Source organism: Talpa occidentalis, unplaced genomic scaffold (genome assembly GCF_014898055.3).
Source record: "Talpa occidentalis isolate TD23 unplaced genomic scaffold, MPIMG_talOcc4v2.1 talOcc4.646, whole genome shotgun sequence".
NCBI lineage: Eukaryota > Metazoa > Chordata > Mammalia > Eulipotyphla > Talpidae > Talpa > Talpa occidentalis.
Genome location: NW_023605024.1, coordinates 2,602 through 17,424, shown reverse-complemented (window position 1 = coordinate 17,424; position 14,823 = coordinate 2,602). Strand labels below are relative to the sequence as shown.

At 40.7% G+C, this 14,823-nt stretch overlaps 1 protein-coding gene and 1 non-coding gene across 2 annotated transcripts; both read right to left on the bottom strand.

Moving 5' to 3' along the window:
• Positions 1–2,452: 2,452 nt before the first annotated feature.
• TRNAR-UCG (transfer RNA arginine (anticodon UCG)) lies at positions 2,453–2,525 on the bottom strand. Its single transcript has one exon. It is a non-coding gene; the product is annotated as a tRNA-Arg (tRNA).
• Positions 2,526–6,913: 4,388 nt separating this feature from the next.
• On the bottom strand, positions 6,914–14,011 carry LOC119230322 (SCAN domain-containing protein 3-like). The gene is given in 3 exon segments (XM_054688545.1): positions 6,914–8,651; positions 8,654–10,454; positions 12,531–14,011. Coding segments are annotated over 3 exon segments (3,390 nt in total). The 5' UTR covers positions 14,007–14,011; the 3' UTR covers positions 6,914–8,538.
• Positions 14,012–14,823: the final 812 nt, after the last annotated feature.

Below are 14,823 nucleotides of genomic sequence, written 5' to 3'. Positions count from 1 at the left end.
TAAATTCTCTCGTGGCTCTTTCCCGGTAATGGAGCCACAGCTCATGGTTGGGCAAAGTCAGCTCTTGGGGTTGCATGAAATTCCATATGGTCCTTGATAAAGTGCAGAAAGCACAGAAAGTTAAATGACTTTGGAAACATCTTTACTCTATGAGAGAAATGCATTTTGACAATGAGGCCCTCTCAAAACCCATCCTCAATGTGTCAGAAAGAGGAAGCTCTGGTGTCTCCTCCTCTTATAGTGGCAGGATTTCACATGGGGGCAACTTCATGAGCAAATCCAAACCAAATTCCCTGTCATAGGCACCTTCAAATACCATTGTCTTAGGCAGTGGGGAATTAGGGTCTTAACATATGAATTTTTTGGTGGGGGACACATCAGTCCATTGCAGTGGGAGAGTTAGTTCTTCCATGTACTTGCGAACTAAATATTTTCATTCTTTTAAAAATATTTGCCATTCTGTATTATCTTTTGAAGTTATCATTTGCATTTTTCTGATAACTTGACCTTCATCACCTTGTCATTGTATTTACTGGCCTTTTGGATATCTTTTATTGGTGAAGTACTTAGTTAAGTACTTAGTTAAGGTTTCCCCACATTTTTTCATGTTTTTAAGATTTATTTGTAGGAATTATTTAAAGTTCCTGGACATGACTTATTTGTCAAAATTTCTTTGATTTTTTGACACTGCTTGAGTGTAAGTGTTACATATGGTCAACTAAAACACAGAAGCCTTTTAAAAGTTATCATCAATCTCCTATAATGCAACCTTCTAGTCAATACCTTTGTGAAAACAATTCTATCATTGATCATAACCAGCTCCAAGCTGTATACAAATTTCATCAACACATGTCTTCAGTCAAATCAGTTCAACTATAACAAGACACAAGACATGTCCAGGCAGACTACACAGGATTCCACTTCTGCTAGACAGTCTTTTCTTTTCTTTTTTTTTAAAGATTTATTTATATATTTCTACAAGCACTGGGTACAGTCAGGAGCGCCGGAGGGTGAGAGAATTCACCAGAGCCAGAGCGGGGGAGCAGAACGGGCAGACATACGTACACTGCTGAGGGGAGCAATGTGCCATGTGGGACCCTTGCCTGTGACCGGGGATCGAACTGGCGCTGCAGAGTCTTTGGGCAGCTTCGCAACCCAGCGCTCAACCGCTGCGCCACCAGGGAGGCCCTAGACAGTGTTTTCTTAAGAATTGTCCTTTGTAAATAAATGTAAGCCTTCATCTTGTGATCACCAGCCTTTAGGTACATTTTACTAAAAAACAAATATACAAACCTGCAGAATTTCTAAATTAAGTTTGCCTTTTACACTTTACGATTGCATTTAGCCTCTTTTATCAATTCAGGTTGTTTTTTCCATCTCTAAGACTTCTCACAGAAATAATTACAGAATTACAGTGGATTAGACATGAATATCCAGAGATACTATTCCTATGGGTGGATAACCTTAAATACCATAAATAGAGGTAAAAGCTCTCCTATTATCTTCTAATAGTTTTAGTTTCATATTTCCCCTTAATCCTTTTCTTTTTCCACTTTAAATGTTCTTTTCCTTATCAGAAAAGACAGAAGCAAAGTGGATATGAAACAATACTACTTTCTTCTGTCAGAGGTAATTGCACACCTTTTATCACTACAGTGGATTTGTCTTTTCCTTGTTCCTTTCTGCTGTGAACACACACATCCGCTCCCCACCCCCACAACTTGCAGCTGGGACAGTCACAAGGGAATCATACCTGTACCAAGCTTCTCCAAGATGAGGCTATTGAAATTGTCATTGTTTATCCCAAGTTGTAAGAGGTATGCCTGGAGTTTAAAGTATTTCGCTATTTGCTTAATTAATAAGTGATTAATAAGCTTCCTAGAAGAGCCTGGGATTGAAATAAGATCAGCTGTAACCCAAGCACCATTCCAGTAATGGGCATTGAATACCTTATTACAGACAGGTTCCCCGATTCTGAATTCCCTTCATCTTCTCCCCCCAACCCCCACCCCACATGTCACTGCTTCTGTCTGCCTTCACCCATCACTGTCTTCATTTCTCCCATAACATAAACCTTCATTATTAGACAGTGACAATAAATTGGATTTGGGAACATTTGGGTTGGATTAGGTAAACAAACTTGGGCATAGCGCTTATTTTCTCTCAGTGATAACTTATTTTTCTAATGAGCACAATGACAACCCCCTGGTTGTTGGCGAGGATTAACTGAGGCTGCCTCTGTAGGAGGCTGGCACACAGCAGCCAGCCAGCTTCACGCTGCGGGCGTTTCCCCAGCTTAGGCTGGAAGGTGGAATCTGCAGAAGGGCCCTGCTGAGATGCCCCCACCCCTGAAAGCATCTCCTCCGGGAAGCGGCTGCAGAGAACAAAGGTTTTTTTCCGAAAAGGCCGGAGGCTGAGATGCTTGGGAGAGGGACGCATGAAAAAGGAAACACAACCACGAAGGGATTCGAACCCTCAATCTTCTGATCCGAAGTCAGATGCCTTATCCATTAGGCCACGTGGTCCCACGGCTGCCGGGTGTGGTGAAATATCACAAGTGCGTGAGAATCTGGTCGCCTCTGGCTCCTTTATCTGGTGCCATCCCAGCAAAACACACCTCGTCTCTACACCGATGTCAAGACGGTGACGTTGATAACGCACCACTTGACGCGGGAAACGGATAAGGCGAAATAGGAATTCCGATTTTCTCCATCTCTTGCCTTTCCCTTGACACCAAACTTCCTTACCGAACAGTATTTCACCCGTGTGCTGCGGGGACTCAGCTGGCCGCATGGAACGGTAAAGAAATAGGAGGGAAAAAATCCTGTGTCCCTCCGTCCTCACGGCCTCAAAGCTCGGAATGGAGACAGAGCGAGCCCCTCTGGACGTGAACGCCCCCTGGGGGACACCCCTTCCCCCAGTCCTGCCAGGACGGCCCGCAGCAGGCGGGAATCCCGGGTCTTCCTGGACCCGGCCCGCGGGGAGACCGGGGACACCCGCTGAGCACCCCGGGGAGCCGCGGTCCAGGCGCAGGCGGTGTGGGGCGCGCAGGGTGCAGCGGGGCGCGCAGGGTGCAGCGGGGCGCGCAGGGAGCAGCGGGGCGCGCGCGTCTGGAGCAGCCGCCTGCCGAGCGCGGCTGCTGGGCTCAAGGCGGTGGCTGCGTGTGTTCCTTCCTGCGCCCGATTGTCCCCAGACACCCCAGTCTCTCCCGCGCACCCGACCTCCGGCTAGTGACGGTGCCGGAGGGCGGCGCTGGTGCCTGCCTGGCGCCCTCTCCCTGGGGCGCGAGGCTAAGGGGGGAAGCCCACGGCCGGGTCGCTACCCCGCCCCCACACTGATCGAACGTCTAGAGGGGAAGTGGGCACCAAAGACAGGGATTTCTGGTAAAGGGACACCCATTTAACACATTATTTACATTTTTGTTGAGTGCTTATGGAATGAGGTGGCCTCAAAAAATGGTGTTAGGGGAAAGCAGGCGAGACCGCTCTTGCTGAGAATGCACCATCCCAAGAGCAAGGAAAAGTTATATTCTGTCTTTCCAGCCTGGGCATATTAGGAAATAGTTACCTGCTCGCCTTCTCTTTGCTTGTAAGGAGTCACGTCACACAGGTGCTCCCACTCACGGGAACGACGCCTGTGTATTTTGGAAAAGGAACAGCCTTTTTGTAAGACTTGAAAGGGGGGTGATTTTTCCCAGCGAGCTGTGTATAGAAAACTTACCTTTCAAGTGCTCCCAAGTCGATTCCAAGTCTCCCTACTTTTTTCAAAGAAAGGTGCTTCTTCCTTTTCTAGGGAAATTTTTCCTCTTGTGACTTTGACTGTATTCTACTTGCTTCCAACATTTTACCCGTGTTTTCATTGTTGTCCCCTGTCATTCTGTCTGTCCCCTTTCCTCTGTGAGCCTTTCTCTTGCATGTGTCACTGTAAATACTCCTCCTCAGGATTTAACTCCCTGTAATTTGTCCTCATTCCTACTAGGCCTGTTTGTATGACCTCTCTTTCTACAAATTTAGGAAATTATGTTAAGATTCTTCATGGCAAATCACAGGCATCCTGTTTTAGGTTAAGCAAAGCTATAGCCCCCTTAATAGAATCCAAGAAAAAGTTTTTAAAAAACGAGGTTTTGGAAAAGATAAGAGTACAGTTGTCTCTTGACAACAACTGGAACAGGGGTCTTTTTATTCTCTTTAAAAACAGATGTTGGAACTCCTCTGTCTCTCCTCATCAACCAGTTCTTTCATAATTTTTCTTAATGTCTCTGTTCTGTCTTCAGTATGATTTCTTTCAGATTTATGTTCTATTTAACTAATTCTTTTATATTTTAAACTTTGAAAAGATATTAAAGGTTATTTATAACATGTACAAAAAACACCTACCACCCATGTAAAAAATAGAGTATGACCTTGTGGATCTCCCAAAATTACAATCCGTTCCTCTTTCCTTCATCTGAGACTGGTAAATCCTGCCCGTATATAATTTACGCTATTTAAGGTTTCATACTTTTAAAACTTTTAACAAAGCTTTAAAAAATATAAGTGAAACAATATTTGAATATTATTCTCTAGCTTGGCCTTCTTAAATCCACATTCTTAAATTTAATCCATGTTGTGTGTGACTGTGGGTCACTCATTTTTTAAGTCAACTTCATTGAAATATAATGTACACACCAAAAATGCACCCACCCTTTTAATTTGATGACATTTGACAAATATGTGTGAGTGTGTGTGCTGCACCGCACACAAGCACCACAATCAGGGTACAAAACATTTCATCACCCCCCCCCCAAATTCTCTCAGTGATGACTCATTTTTACTACTATATTCATTCTAGTTGTTGAATAAATATCAGTCAAATTATCCTGTCAATGGACATTTGGGTGGTTTCTCATATGGACTTTTATAAATATTGATGTAATTTTCAAACACATGGCTCCTCCAGATTCTTGACATGTAACTGACTGGGCTTGTAAAACTGTAGGACACACACAAATATTTTCAATTTTACTAGGCAATCTCAGATTGTTTCCTAAAGTGGTTGTATCAACATGTCCATACAATCTACTGTGTAGGGGCTTTAGTTGTTCCACATTTTTGCCAACACTTGTTACTTTCATTTGGGCCAGACTAGTGAGAACAAAACAGAATTTCTTTGTAATTTAAATCAGCTTTTTCATGATTACAAATGATTTTGAGTATCTTTTTGTATGTCTTTGGCCATGTAATTTCCTTCTTTGAAGTGCTTATTTTGCTAACTTTTCCATTTAGTCACCTTTTTCCTCATTGATTTGTAGTAATTCTTTATATATATATATTTAAGATGATTCCTTTTTTTAAGATTTATTTATTTATGCATACAAGAGCTGGGGTACAGGCCAGAAGTTGGAGGGTATGAGAGGATTCATCAGAGACAGAGTGAGGAGCAGAACAGGCAGTCTGACTGAAATACACTGCTGAGGGGAGCAGAGGGGATTGCTTGGGAGGCCCTGTTTTTGTTTTTTTTTGTGTGTGTGTGTGTGTGGTTTTTTTTTTTTTTGCCTTTTTTTTTTTTTTTTTTAGTGTTCCTTAACAAACCTGACCCTTTGCTCTTATGAATTTTAGATACAGTTGTAATACTGTATGAAAACTCTATATTAGTAGGACCTCCCTGGTGGAGCAAAGGGGTTAAGACCCAACCTATGACGCTATCCGCAGCCACTGCAGCACAAGTTCGATCCCAGGGAGCTACCCACATGGTGCAGCAGACCTTTCCTGTCTCCCCACTGCTCCCCTCAGCAGTGTATTTCGGTCAATCTGCCTGTTCTGTTTCCCACTCTGTCTCTGGTGAATCCTCTCACTCTCCACACCTCTGGCCTGTACCCAGTTCTTATATGCATAAATAAATAAATCTTTCAAAAAAAAAAAAAGAAAACTCTATTAGTATATTCAATAGAAATGTAAACTATCATCTTCATAAGTCTTTCAAATATGTCCATTTTCCTTCATTCCTGCTACCATTTCCTCTATCCAAACCATTATCATTAGTCTTTTGTTACTAAAGCTTCTTTGGTCTCCTTGCCTCTAGCACTCCAACTTACTTTCCGCAGGGTAGTCAGAGAAATCTTGCTAAAATACAATCCAAGTCACCTTCCATTTGTCATCCTTTTGTGACCTCCAAAACCCCCAGAATTAAGGCTGGGCTCAATTAAGGCATGTTTAATTCTGAATTGGCTTCTGCTGACCTCCAGCTCCCTTTTCCAGCCTGCAGCTCTCCACCTTACCCCATGCTTCCATCACTATTAGTTCCTCAAATTAACTAACTGAAGATTTTTCAGTTAGGAAAACAGTAATTTGGATAACTTGTCCTTCTAAAGATGACAGAGATTTCAGTCAGAAATTAATTTGAAAGAAAAACTAGAACACATCATGATTGTCATCACACACTTGAAAGTCATATAGTCCAGGACAGTCCTCTGCTTTTTTCCCTTTTTGTATTTTTGAATGAGTTCAAGGTTTAAAATATAATTGTATCAGTGATAGTAACAAATGGATTGCAAATTCAACACAAGTGTATCAGAATACAAAGCACATCGAATGTTCTTTGAACCGGTAAACAAATGTCTTCTTGCCTAATAATCATAATGAAGTCTAATTATAGTGTTTGGAGCCTTCACAATAATCTATCTTGGTATACACCAGAAGGCTCATGTTAACATTTCACGGTATACACACTATATTGCAGTAAAGCTGGTGAATAAAAAAGAATGGACAGTAAGACAATAACACAAACTGGGGAGGGAGAAAAGACAGATATTCCTAAGTTTTTAAAAAAATCAAGGTAAAGCAATTTACACCTATGGTACTGAGTCATTTGCAGGAAATATAAGGCAGGCATCTAATTCAAATAGCCAAGAAAGCATCATACCAAAAATCTTGCCCAGATGATTTTAATTATTTTCTCAGATATTCAAAATGCATTCTTTTTGTCCCTCACTTGATTTTCTCCCAAACCACTTTTAAGTATTTTTAGAAATATAAAATCATCAAGTTGCTTTTTAAATTGAAAATGGGAAGCACCATACTTTATTGAATCAATAAAACAAATGACAAAGTTAAAAAACTTTAGTCTATTTCCAAAATATAATCAGATAGGAAAGAGGGCATGTAAGATGAAGGCAGGTGGATTAAACACTGTCTCCTAAATCTACTTACCATCAGCTTTTTTTTGGAAAAACCTGCAATATTTAATTATTAACAAACTATATAAAATAATCCTACTGAGACTTCACAACTGAATGTGAAAATGTCTCCTCCACTTGCAAAGGTTTTTGGCATCTACTCCTTTGAACTTTCTTATCAAATGGCTAAATTATTGGTGACATTTTGTATTGCTAAATCTTTCCCTTCTTCGCTTTCAATATCACATTTCTTTGAAAAGAAACATTTATGTAAGTACCTTCCCTGTCTAGGAAAAAACTCATTTTCTTAGGAATACTCGAAGAAGGGCCTCCCCTGGTGGCGCAGGCGGTTGAGCGCAGCGCTGTGAAGCTGTCCGCAGCCTCTGCAGCACCGGTTCCATACCAGCCGGCCAGTGAGGGTACCACATGGCGCTGCGGACCTCTCCTGTCTCGCCCGCTGTCATTTAAACAAAACACCCCCTCAGCAGTGTATTTCGTCAGTCTGCCTGTTCTGTCCCCCGCTCTGTCTCTGAATCCTCTAAACCCTCCTGAGCATCTGGCCTGTACCCAGGTTCTTGTATGAGTAAATAAATAAATCTTTAAAAACAAGAAAAAAAGAATCCTCGAAGAAGCTGCCTTATGCTAATAGTGTTTTCAGTAATTCTGAGGACACAGATTAGAGAGCAGATATATGTGGCATTTTTTCTGAGTCATCTCACTACAATAAAGGTTATTAAATCCACTTGAGAAATCAATAATCCCCAACTTTGTCCCAGAGAACCTTAAAGGCAATCAGCTCTGGCAAAATCTGAAAACCTCCACCTGACATGAACTTGTCACTATGGCCTCACCCCCCACCATTCTGAAATCTGAATTTGGGAGTCCAAAGCCATAACAGTATTATAAGACAAAGGTTTCCCCTCCCCACCTCACCCACTGTGTCTAAACATGAACCTACCAAAAGAACTTACAACCCAACTGCTCAGGATCACTTGACAAGTTCAACACCTTACCCACTACCCTGCTTTCCAAGATTCTTTCCTTGAATTCACTTCCCTTCACTGACCTAGTCTGATGCTTCAAAGAATCATCCCTCATGCTGAAGTCCTCCTACCATCTTAATATCCTAATGAATTACAATAAAAAATTACATACTAAATATAAGACCAAATTTTTAAATATTAGAATCAACCTATTTAAAATTACATTTAAATAAATATAACAAACGTGAAAAATAAAAATAAAAGGATAAAACTGCACACATAATTGAAAGTATACATATAGGCAATTTAGAAAACTGCTATTTTAATCACAACTATGCCTACTTCCATGAGGCCTATATGTTGACTTTGAAAGAACACTTTGTAACTCAGCATTTGAAGTTTTTAATGTGATAAATGAGCTTGCTTCTTGCTCGTTAATTTGTCTAATCTAGGCTGGATGGAGGACAATGCTACTCTTAGGGGATAATGGATGTTTAAACTGTTCCTATGTTTGTTTTAATGACACTTAAAGTAGAGAACCCAGTCTCACAGAGGTAAGTTGAGGGGAACAAAAGGAGAGATTTTAAAGCAATCTCAGCAAGTTCAGGGTATTCACTTTTCACTTTTATCCAAAATGAAGGAAGTGATGCTGTATTGTCAAAATTCATTTTTAAACCTTCATCAGTAGCCAGCCTCAGCAGCTCATCCTGTAGAGTTACAGTTAAATTTAAATGATCTTTTGATGAAAGAAATGGATTTTGGATCCATGAATTTCCTATGCGTGGATCTTCTTTTGAGGGACAATAAAATTCAAAGCAAACTAACAAATTTGTAAGATGCTCATTGATAACTTTTCGCAGGTGTGCAATATCAAGATCGTTACCTACTTCATTGATAAGTGTCGTCAGGTTATGGAACATGTCATAACAATCTGTGGAAACTCTCCTTTTCCAAGCTTCTAACTTTTGCTTTTGTCCTTCAATCTTATCTGCCATTGAGAAACATGTAGCATTCTTCCCTTGCATGGACGCATTCAGATCATTAAAAACACTGAAGATGTCAGATAAGTAAGCAAGGCTGGCTGTCCAGTTCACATCTTTAAACAGCTGGGACCAAGCTGGTTTTTTGCTCTGCAGAAACACCAGCAGTTCATTTCGTATTTCAAACATTCTCGACAGAACTTTCCCACGCGACAGCCACCGCATCTCAGCGTGTAAGAGCAGTTGCTTATGATCAGTTTCCATATTATCACATAATAGGGAGAATAATCTTGAATTTAATGCATTAGATTTCACATAATTCACAATTTTTACTATGTCCGTAAGCACCCTATTTAGTTCGGCTGATATTTTTTTCATAACAAGACTTTCCCGGTGAATGAAGCAATGAGTTATTTTACATTCTGGTGCAAGTTCCTTAATCTGGGTGACCACCTCAGAATGTTTACCTGTCATTGAAGCTGCACCATCAGAACACACGCCTACGCAGAACTTAAATTCCAGACCACACTTGTTGACAATGTAATTCTTCACAGCTTCATATAGTTCCGAGTTAGTTGTGTTTGTTGGCAAAGAGGCTGAAAAGAAGAATTCTTCCTTTATGTCATCATCATGTTCGAACCTCACATATACTAAAAGAACGATCATGTTTGCGATATCTCTGCATTCATCAAATTGCAATGAAAAATACTTGGCTTGTTTGATTTGTTCGATGAGCTGGTCCTCCATGTCATTAGCCAGTTCCTGGATCCTCCGAGCGATGGTGTCATTGGACAGCGGCACTTGTGCCACCTTCTTGGCTGCTGACTCACCCAGCATTTCCAAGCAGACTTCTTTGATGCAGTCTTTCACAAGCGTCTCTGCAATTGTGTAGGGCGTTTTAGACTTCGCAACCGGAAGTGCTACTTTGTAAGATGCCCGCAAAGCACTAATGTTGATGTGAGAAACACTGAACACTGGCTTTGGTTGGCTTTTTAATTCACTACTCTTTCTCTCAAAGAATTCTTTCGGTTGGGAACTTATTTCTTTATGTTTTGAATACAAATGCCGCTTCAATTTTGACGGTTTCATCGCCTCATTAGCCAGTACATCTCCACAAATAATGCACTGTGGTTTTAGCACTTCACCGTCAATTATGGCCACAAAACCAAACTCGATGTAGGAGGGATCGTACTTGCGAGTGAAAGTAGTATGAACTCTTTTGGTTTTCACCTCTTCAGGATGACTCCCATTGTTACCATTTCTTTTACTATTGCCTCTGTATTCAGAAAAGGCGTGTCTTTTCTTGACAAAGAAGTCCAGTGAAGCTTGTTTTGCCATCTGCAAATTAGGATTAAAAACAAATAATACAAAATTTACTTGCCTCTATCTAATAATGCTAAACTACAAATTAACTAGGCTTGACTAAAAATAAAAAAAGGATTTAAAACTATAATTCAATATATTGTATACACAATATGCTTACTTTATTATATATAACTTTATAATTAATTATAAAGATAAATGCTTACATTTCCTCAGCGTTCTACATCTTTCGGGGTAATGGCTGACAAAGAACTCATAAAATATCACAGGTTGTGATGTGAAACTGTTGGGCTTGATTAGTGTGCAACTCCACTGCATGTGACTCAGCGTGAGCCTCTAACACCACTGAGCTGGTCAATATTCTCTTAGAAAAGATGAGTCCATTAACCGTACACCTGATGTTGCAGGAATGTCAGATTGTACTCAGTCTCTGTGTACTCTCATCTGCATACGGATCTTATTATGGTATACATGCTTTGCAAACTAGAACCCGTCTAAAGATGACACTCTGGTCCAAATGATGTGTAACCACTATATTTCAAAATTCTGATCTGAACATATAATCACCCTACTTTAGATGACCTATTGATTTAAAAATTCTCTTTTTTGGTGATGGATGGAAACTGGACTTTGGTGACAAGCATAATATAGTATTGCTGATATATGTCTGTATACCTTAAACTATCTATTTTTTAAAAATTTATTTATGTATACAAGAATTGGAGTGTAGAACTGAGTTACAGGGGGTGAGAGGATTCACCAGAGACAGAGTAGGGAACAGAACAGGTAGACTGACTGAAATACACTGCAGAGGGGAGCAGCGTGTGAGGCAGGAGAGGTCTGCTGCACCATGTGGGTTGCTCCCTGGCCTGCCGGATCGAACTTGTGCTGCAGTGGCTGGCAATAACTTGATAGTGCTGTGTTTTTAAATCATGCACCACCAGGGAGGCCCCTTGAGCTTATATTTTGTAAGCCAATGTTACTTCAATAAAAAAAAAGTATTTAGCCTCATTCTGCATTTAAATCTAAAGCCTGAATTCTTTCCCAACCCAAATCCTTATCTTCCAACAACCAAAGTTATCATCCCCTCCCCTTCCTAAATATTTCTTCACTTGATCTGAAATGTTCTTTCTTAGCATATCTCCCATCCAGACTCACAAACCATTAAAAGAAAGTAACATTAAATTCACCGTTCCCAAATTAATTTTTCTGTAGAAAACATACCATCAAACACACCATTTATCCCGTGATTGTGACTTTCTTAAGAAATGCCTGGTATCAACATCAGAAAGGAATAAAAAGATATTGCTCATCACCCCAGAACAAAAATAAAGCAGCACTGAAGGCTGTAACTTCCAACTTGAACAAAAGAAGTGGGGGAGGGCCTTTCTTTGGAGAAAACATATCAAAGATGGCCTGCGTGGTGCTTTAACATATCACGTCAAAACACTGTCACTCAGGGGCCTCCCTGGTGGCACAAGGGGTTAAGACGAAACCTATGAAGCTGCCGTAGCCACTGCAGCATAAGTTCGATCCCTGGTCAGGGAGCTATCCACATGGCGCAGCAGACCTCTCCTGACTTGCCTGCTGCTCCCCTCAGCAGTGTATTTCAGTCAGTCTACCTGTTCTGTTCCCCACTCTGTTTCTGGTGAATCCTCTCACCCCACACCCCAACTCTGGCCTATACCCAGTTCTTGTATGCATAAATAAATAAATCATTAAAAAAAAATATTCTTACTCAGGGCCTCCCTGTTGGCACAAGGTGTTAAGCTTCAGCACTGTGAAGCTATCTGCAGCCTCTGCAGCAAGAGTTCAATTCCCGGCCAGCCAGAGAAATACCCACATGGCGCAGCAGACCTCTCCTATCTTGCCCGCTTCTCCCCTCAGCAGTGTATTTTGGTCAATCCGCCTGTTCTATTACCTACTCTGTCTCTGGCAAATCCTTTTACCCCACACCCTGGCCTGTACCCCAGTTCTTGTATGCATAAATACATAAATCTTTTTTTAAAAAATTCTCACTCATCATGGTCACAGCAAAGTGTAAAGAGGCTCTCCTCTGCTTTGGTCTATAGCAGACACTCAAACTCTTACCCAATCTCCTACTTTGTTGGATGAAAAAGGTGTCTCTGATGACTTCAGCATTTTTGAAGGTTGAACATTCAAGCTTCTTTGAATCTCACTCTGTTTCCTCTTCACAGCAGTGGTCTCATTGCAGAGACTGCAAGTTATTCTATGGTGACAGCCCTCAGCCTCATGTGAAGAGGGGACGCCACAGACGGGGTAGACATTCCTGTCACAGGACATACAACTATTAGCACCTGTGCACTCTTTTTCACAGACTACACAAGATAAAAATTTTAGTCTGTTTTCAGGGTGGTTTCTTTGGGCCACCAGGGGAGGAAGAGAAAGATTCTCTTCAATGTCACTACTCTCTGTGCCGGTCTCAGTGTTTTCTTCATAGTGCGCTCTTAGAGTATTTTCTAACTCTCTGTCAGGCTGTTCTAAGTCATTATCTGTGTTCAGGCTGGCAACAAGCTCTTCAGTTAACTGAGAATGAGACAGGCCCAGTTTAGCCTCAGAGCTAAAAGGACCTTCACATGGAGCCTGCTGCATGCCTCTGTGATAGGAACGGTTTTGGGTCATCTGAATGAACCATAAAAATTCAGCCCAGTGTGATGAATTGTTAGTTTGCATCCAGGAGATAATCCTATTTTGGATGTCCTCATTAGTCTGATCAGTAGAACTTTGACTTTGGCAAGGTTGAGACTTCCCATGGACAATTTTCAGTTCTGGCCAAATATTACTGAGTTCACTGACAATCTGGCTTGAAAACTCCCTCCCATTGTCAGATTGTAGGACACTGGGGGCACCAGTGATTGTAAAAATATCTAACAGAGCATGCGCAACCTCTTTAGGTCTTTTAGATTTTAATGCCCGCAAAAAGCTCAACTTTGTACGAAGGTCTTGATAATGCATAATAAATTTGTACTCCCCATCAGGATTCAATTGCATGTCTATAAGATCCACTTGACATCTTGAGTTAACTTCCTTAAGTGGCTTGTAAGTTAGAACTTTCTTGAGTTTTGAATTTTTCTGCTGGCAAGGTTTGCAGAGTGTCAAGTATAGCATAATAACTTCTTTTGTGATGTTCTTATATTTTGCTTGTAACTCTTTTTCCATGCGGGTACGTCCGCCATGTCCAATGCTGAGATGTGTATCGTGCAGAATGTCAAATAAGTCCTCACTGTGTAAATAATACCGTATTTTATCTGTGTCTCCGTTTACAGCTTCAATCAGCTTCTCATTGCCTTGTACCAGAATCACATCAAATCTAGCCAATCGACGATAGTCAACTGACTCCTTTTTTGCCTTAGCTTTAGCCTCTTTCACTTCCTTTATTAACTGACAGTACTTTGCTTTAGAAAATATCTTGGTATTATTACTTTTATTTTCTAGTAACACTACTAAGCTTCTGAAAAATTTTTCTCTCATGTTTTCTGGTTCAATTTCTGCTTCATTAGAATCCAAGCTACTGAGGTTATCATCACCCATGCTTTGAGACATCATGGAAAGCCACAAAATGACCCTAATGTGTAAAGAAAAAAAAAAAACAATTAGAATGTATAGGAATGTAATTTAAAATACATACAGTTGGGCCTCCCCAGTGGCGCAGCGGTTGAGCGCTGGCTTGCGAAGCTGCCCGCAGCCTCTGTAGCGCCGGTTCAATCCCTGGCTGCTCCCCGGCCACTGGAGGAGGGTCCCACATGGCGTGCAGACCTCTCCTGCCTCCGGCTGCTCCCCTCCCCTTCTCCCTGCTCTGCTCCCTGCTCTGGCTCTGGTGAATTCTCTCACCTTCCCGTGCTTCTGACTGTACCCAGTGCTTGAATCAATCAATCAATCAATCAATCTTGTATAAATAAATAAATTTTAAAAAAAGTTTCTTCTTTAAAAAAAAATAAAATAAAATAAAATACATACAGTCTTGAATTATTTAGAATTAGTGTCAACAATAGTCTTATAGCTGCTTGGGAAAAATACTTTCTCTCAAGTCAACATTGTTTAAACTACCTATTCTTATAACACATATTGAACTGGCAAATTTTATTATTTTTAATTTAAATTTTATTTTTATATTCCCCTTACAATTACAACCCCCTTATTTTGACCCCAAGCCCTCCTTCCCCGCCCGCCACCCCCCATAGAGTATCTCTGGTTCATAGTTGTTTGTTGATTTTGATATTTTCTTTCTTTTATATATTTTGATATATTCTTTTGATATATTATTTTTCCTGGTCTCTTATTTAAGTTTTCTAGATTCCTGCTATGAGTGAGACCATCCAGTATTTTTCTTTTTCTTTCTGTCTTATTTCGCTGAGCATGATCC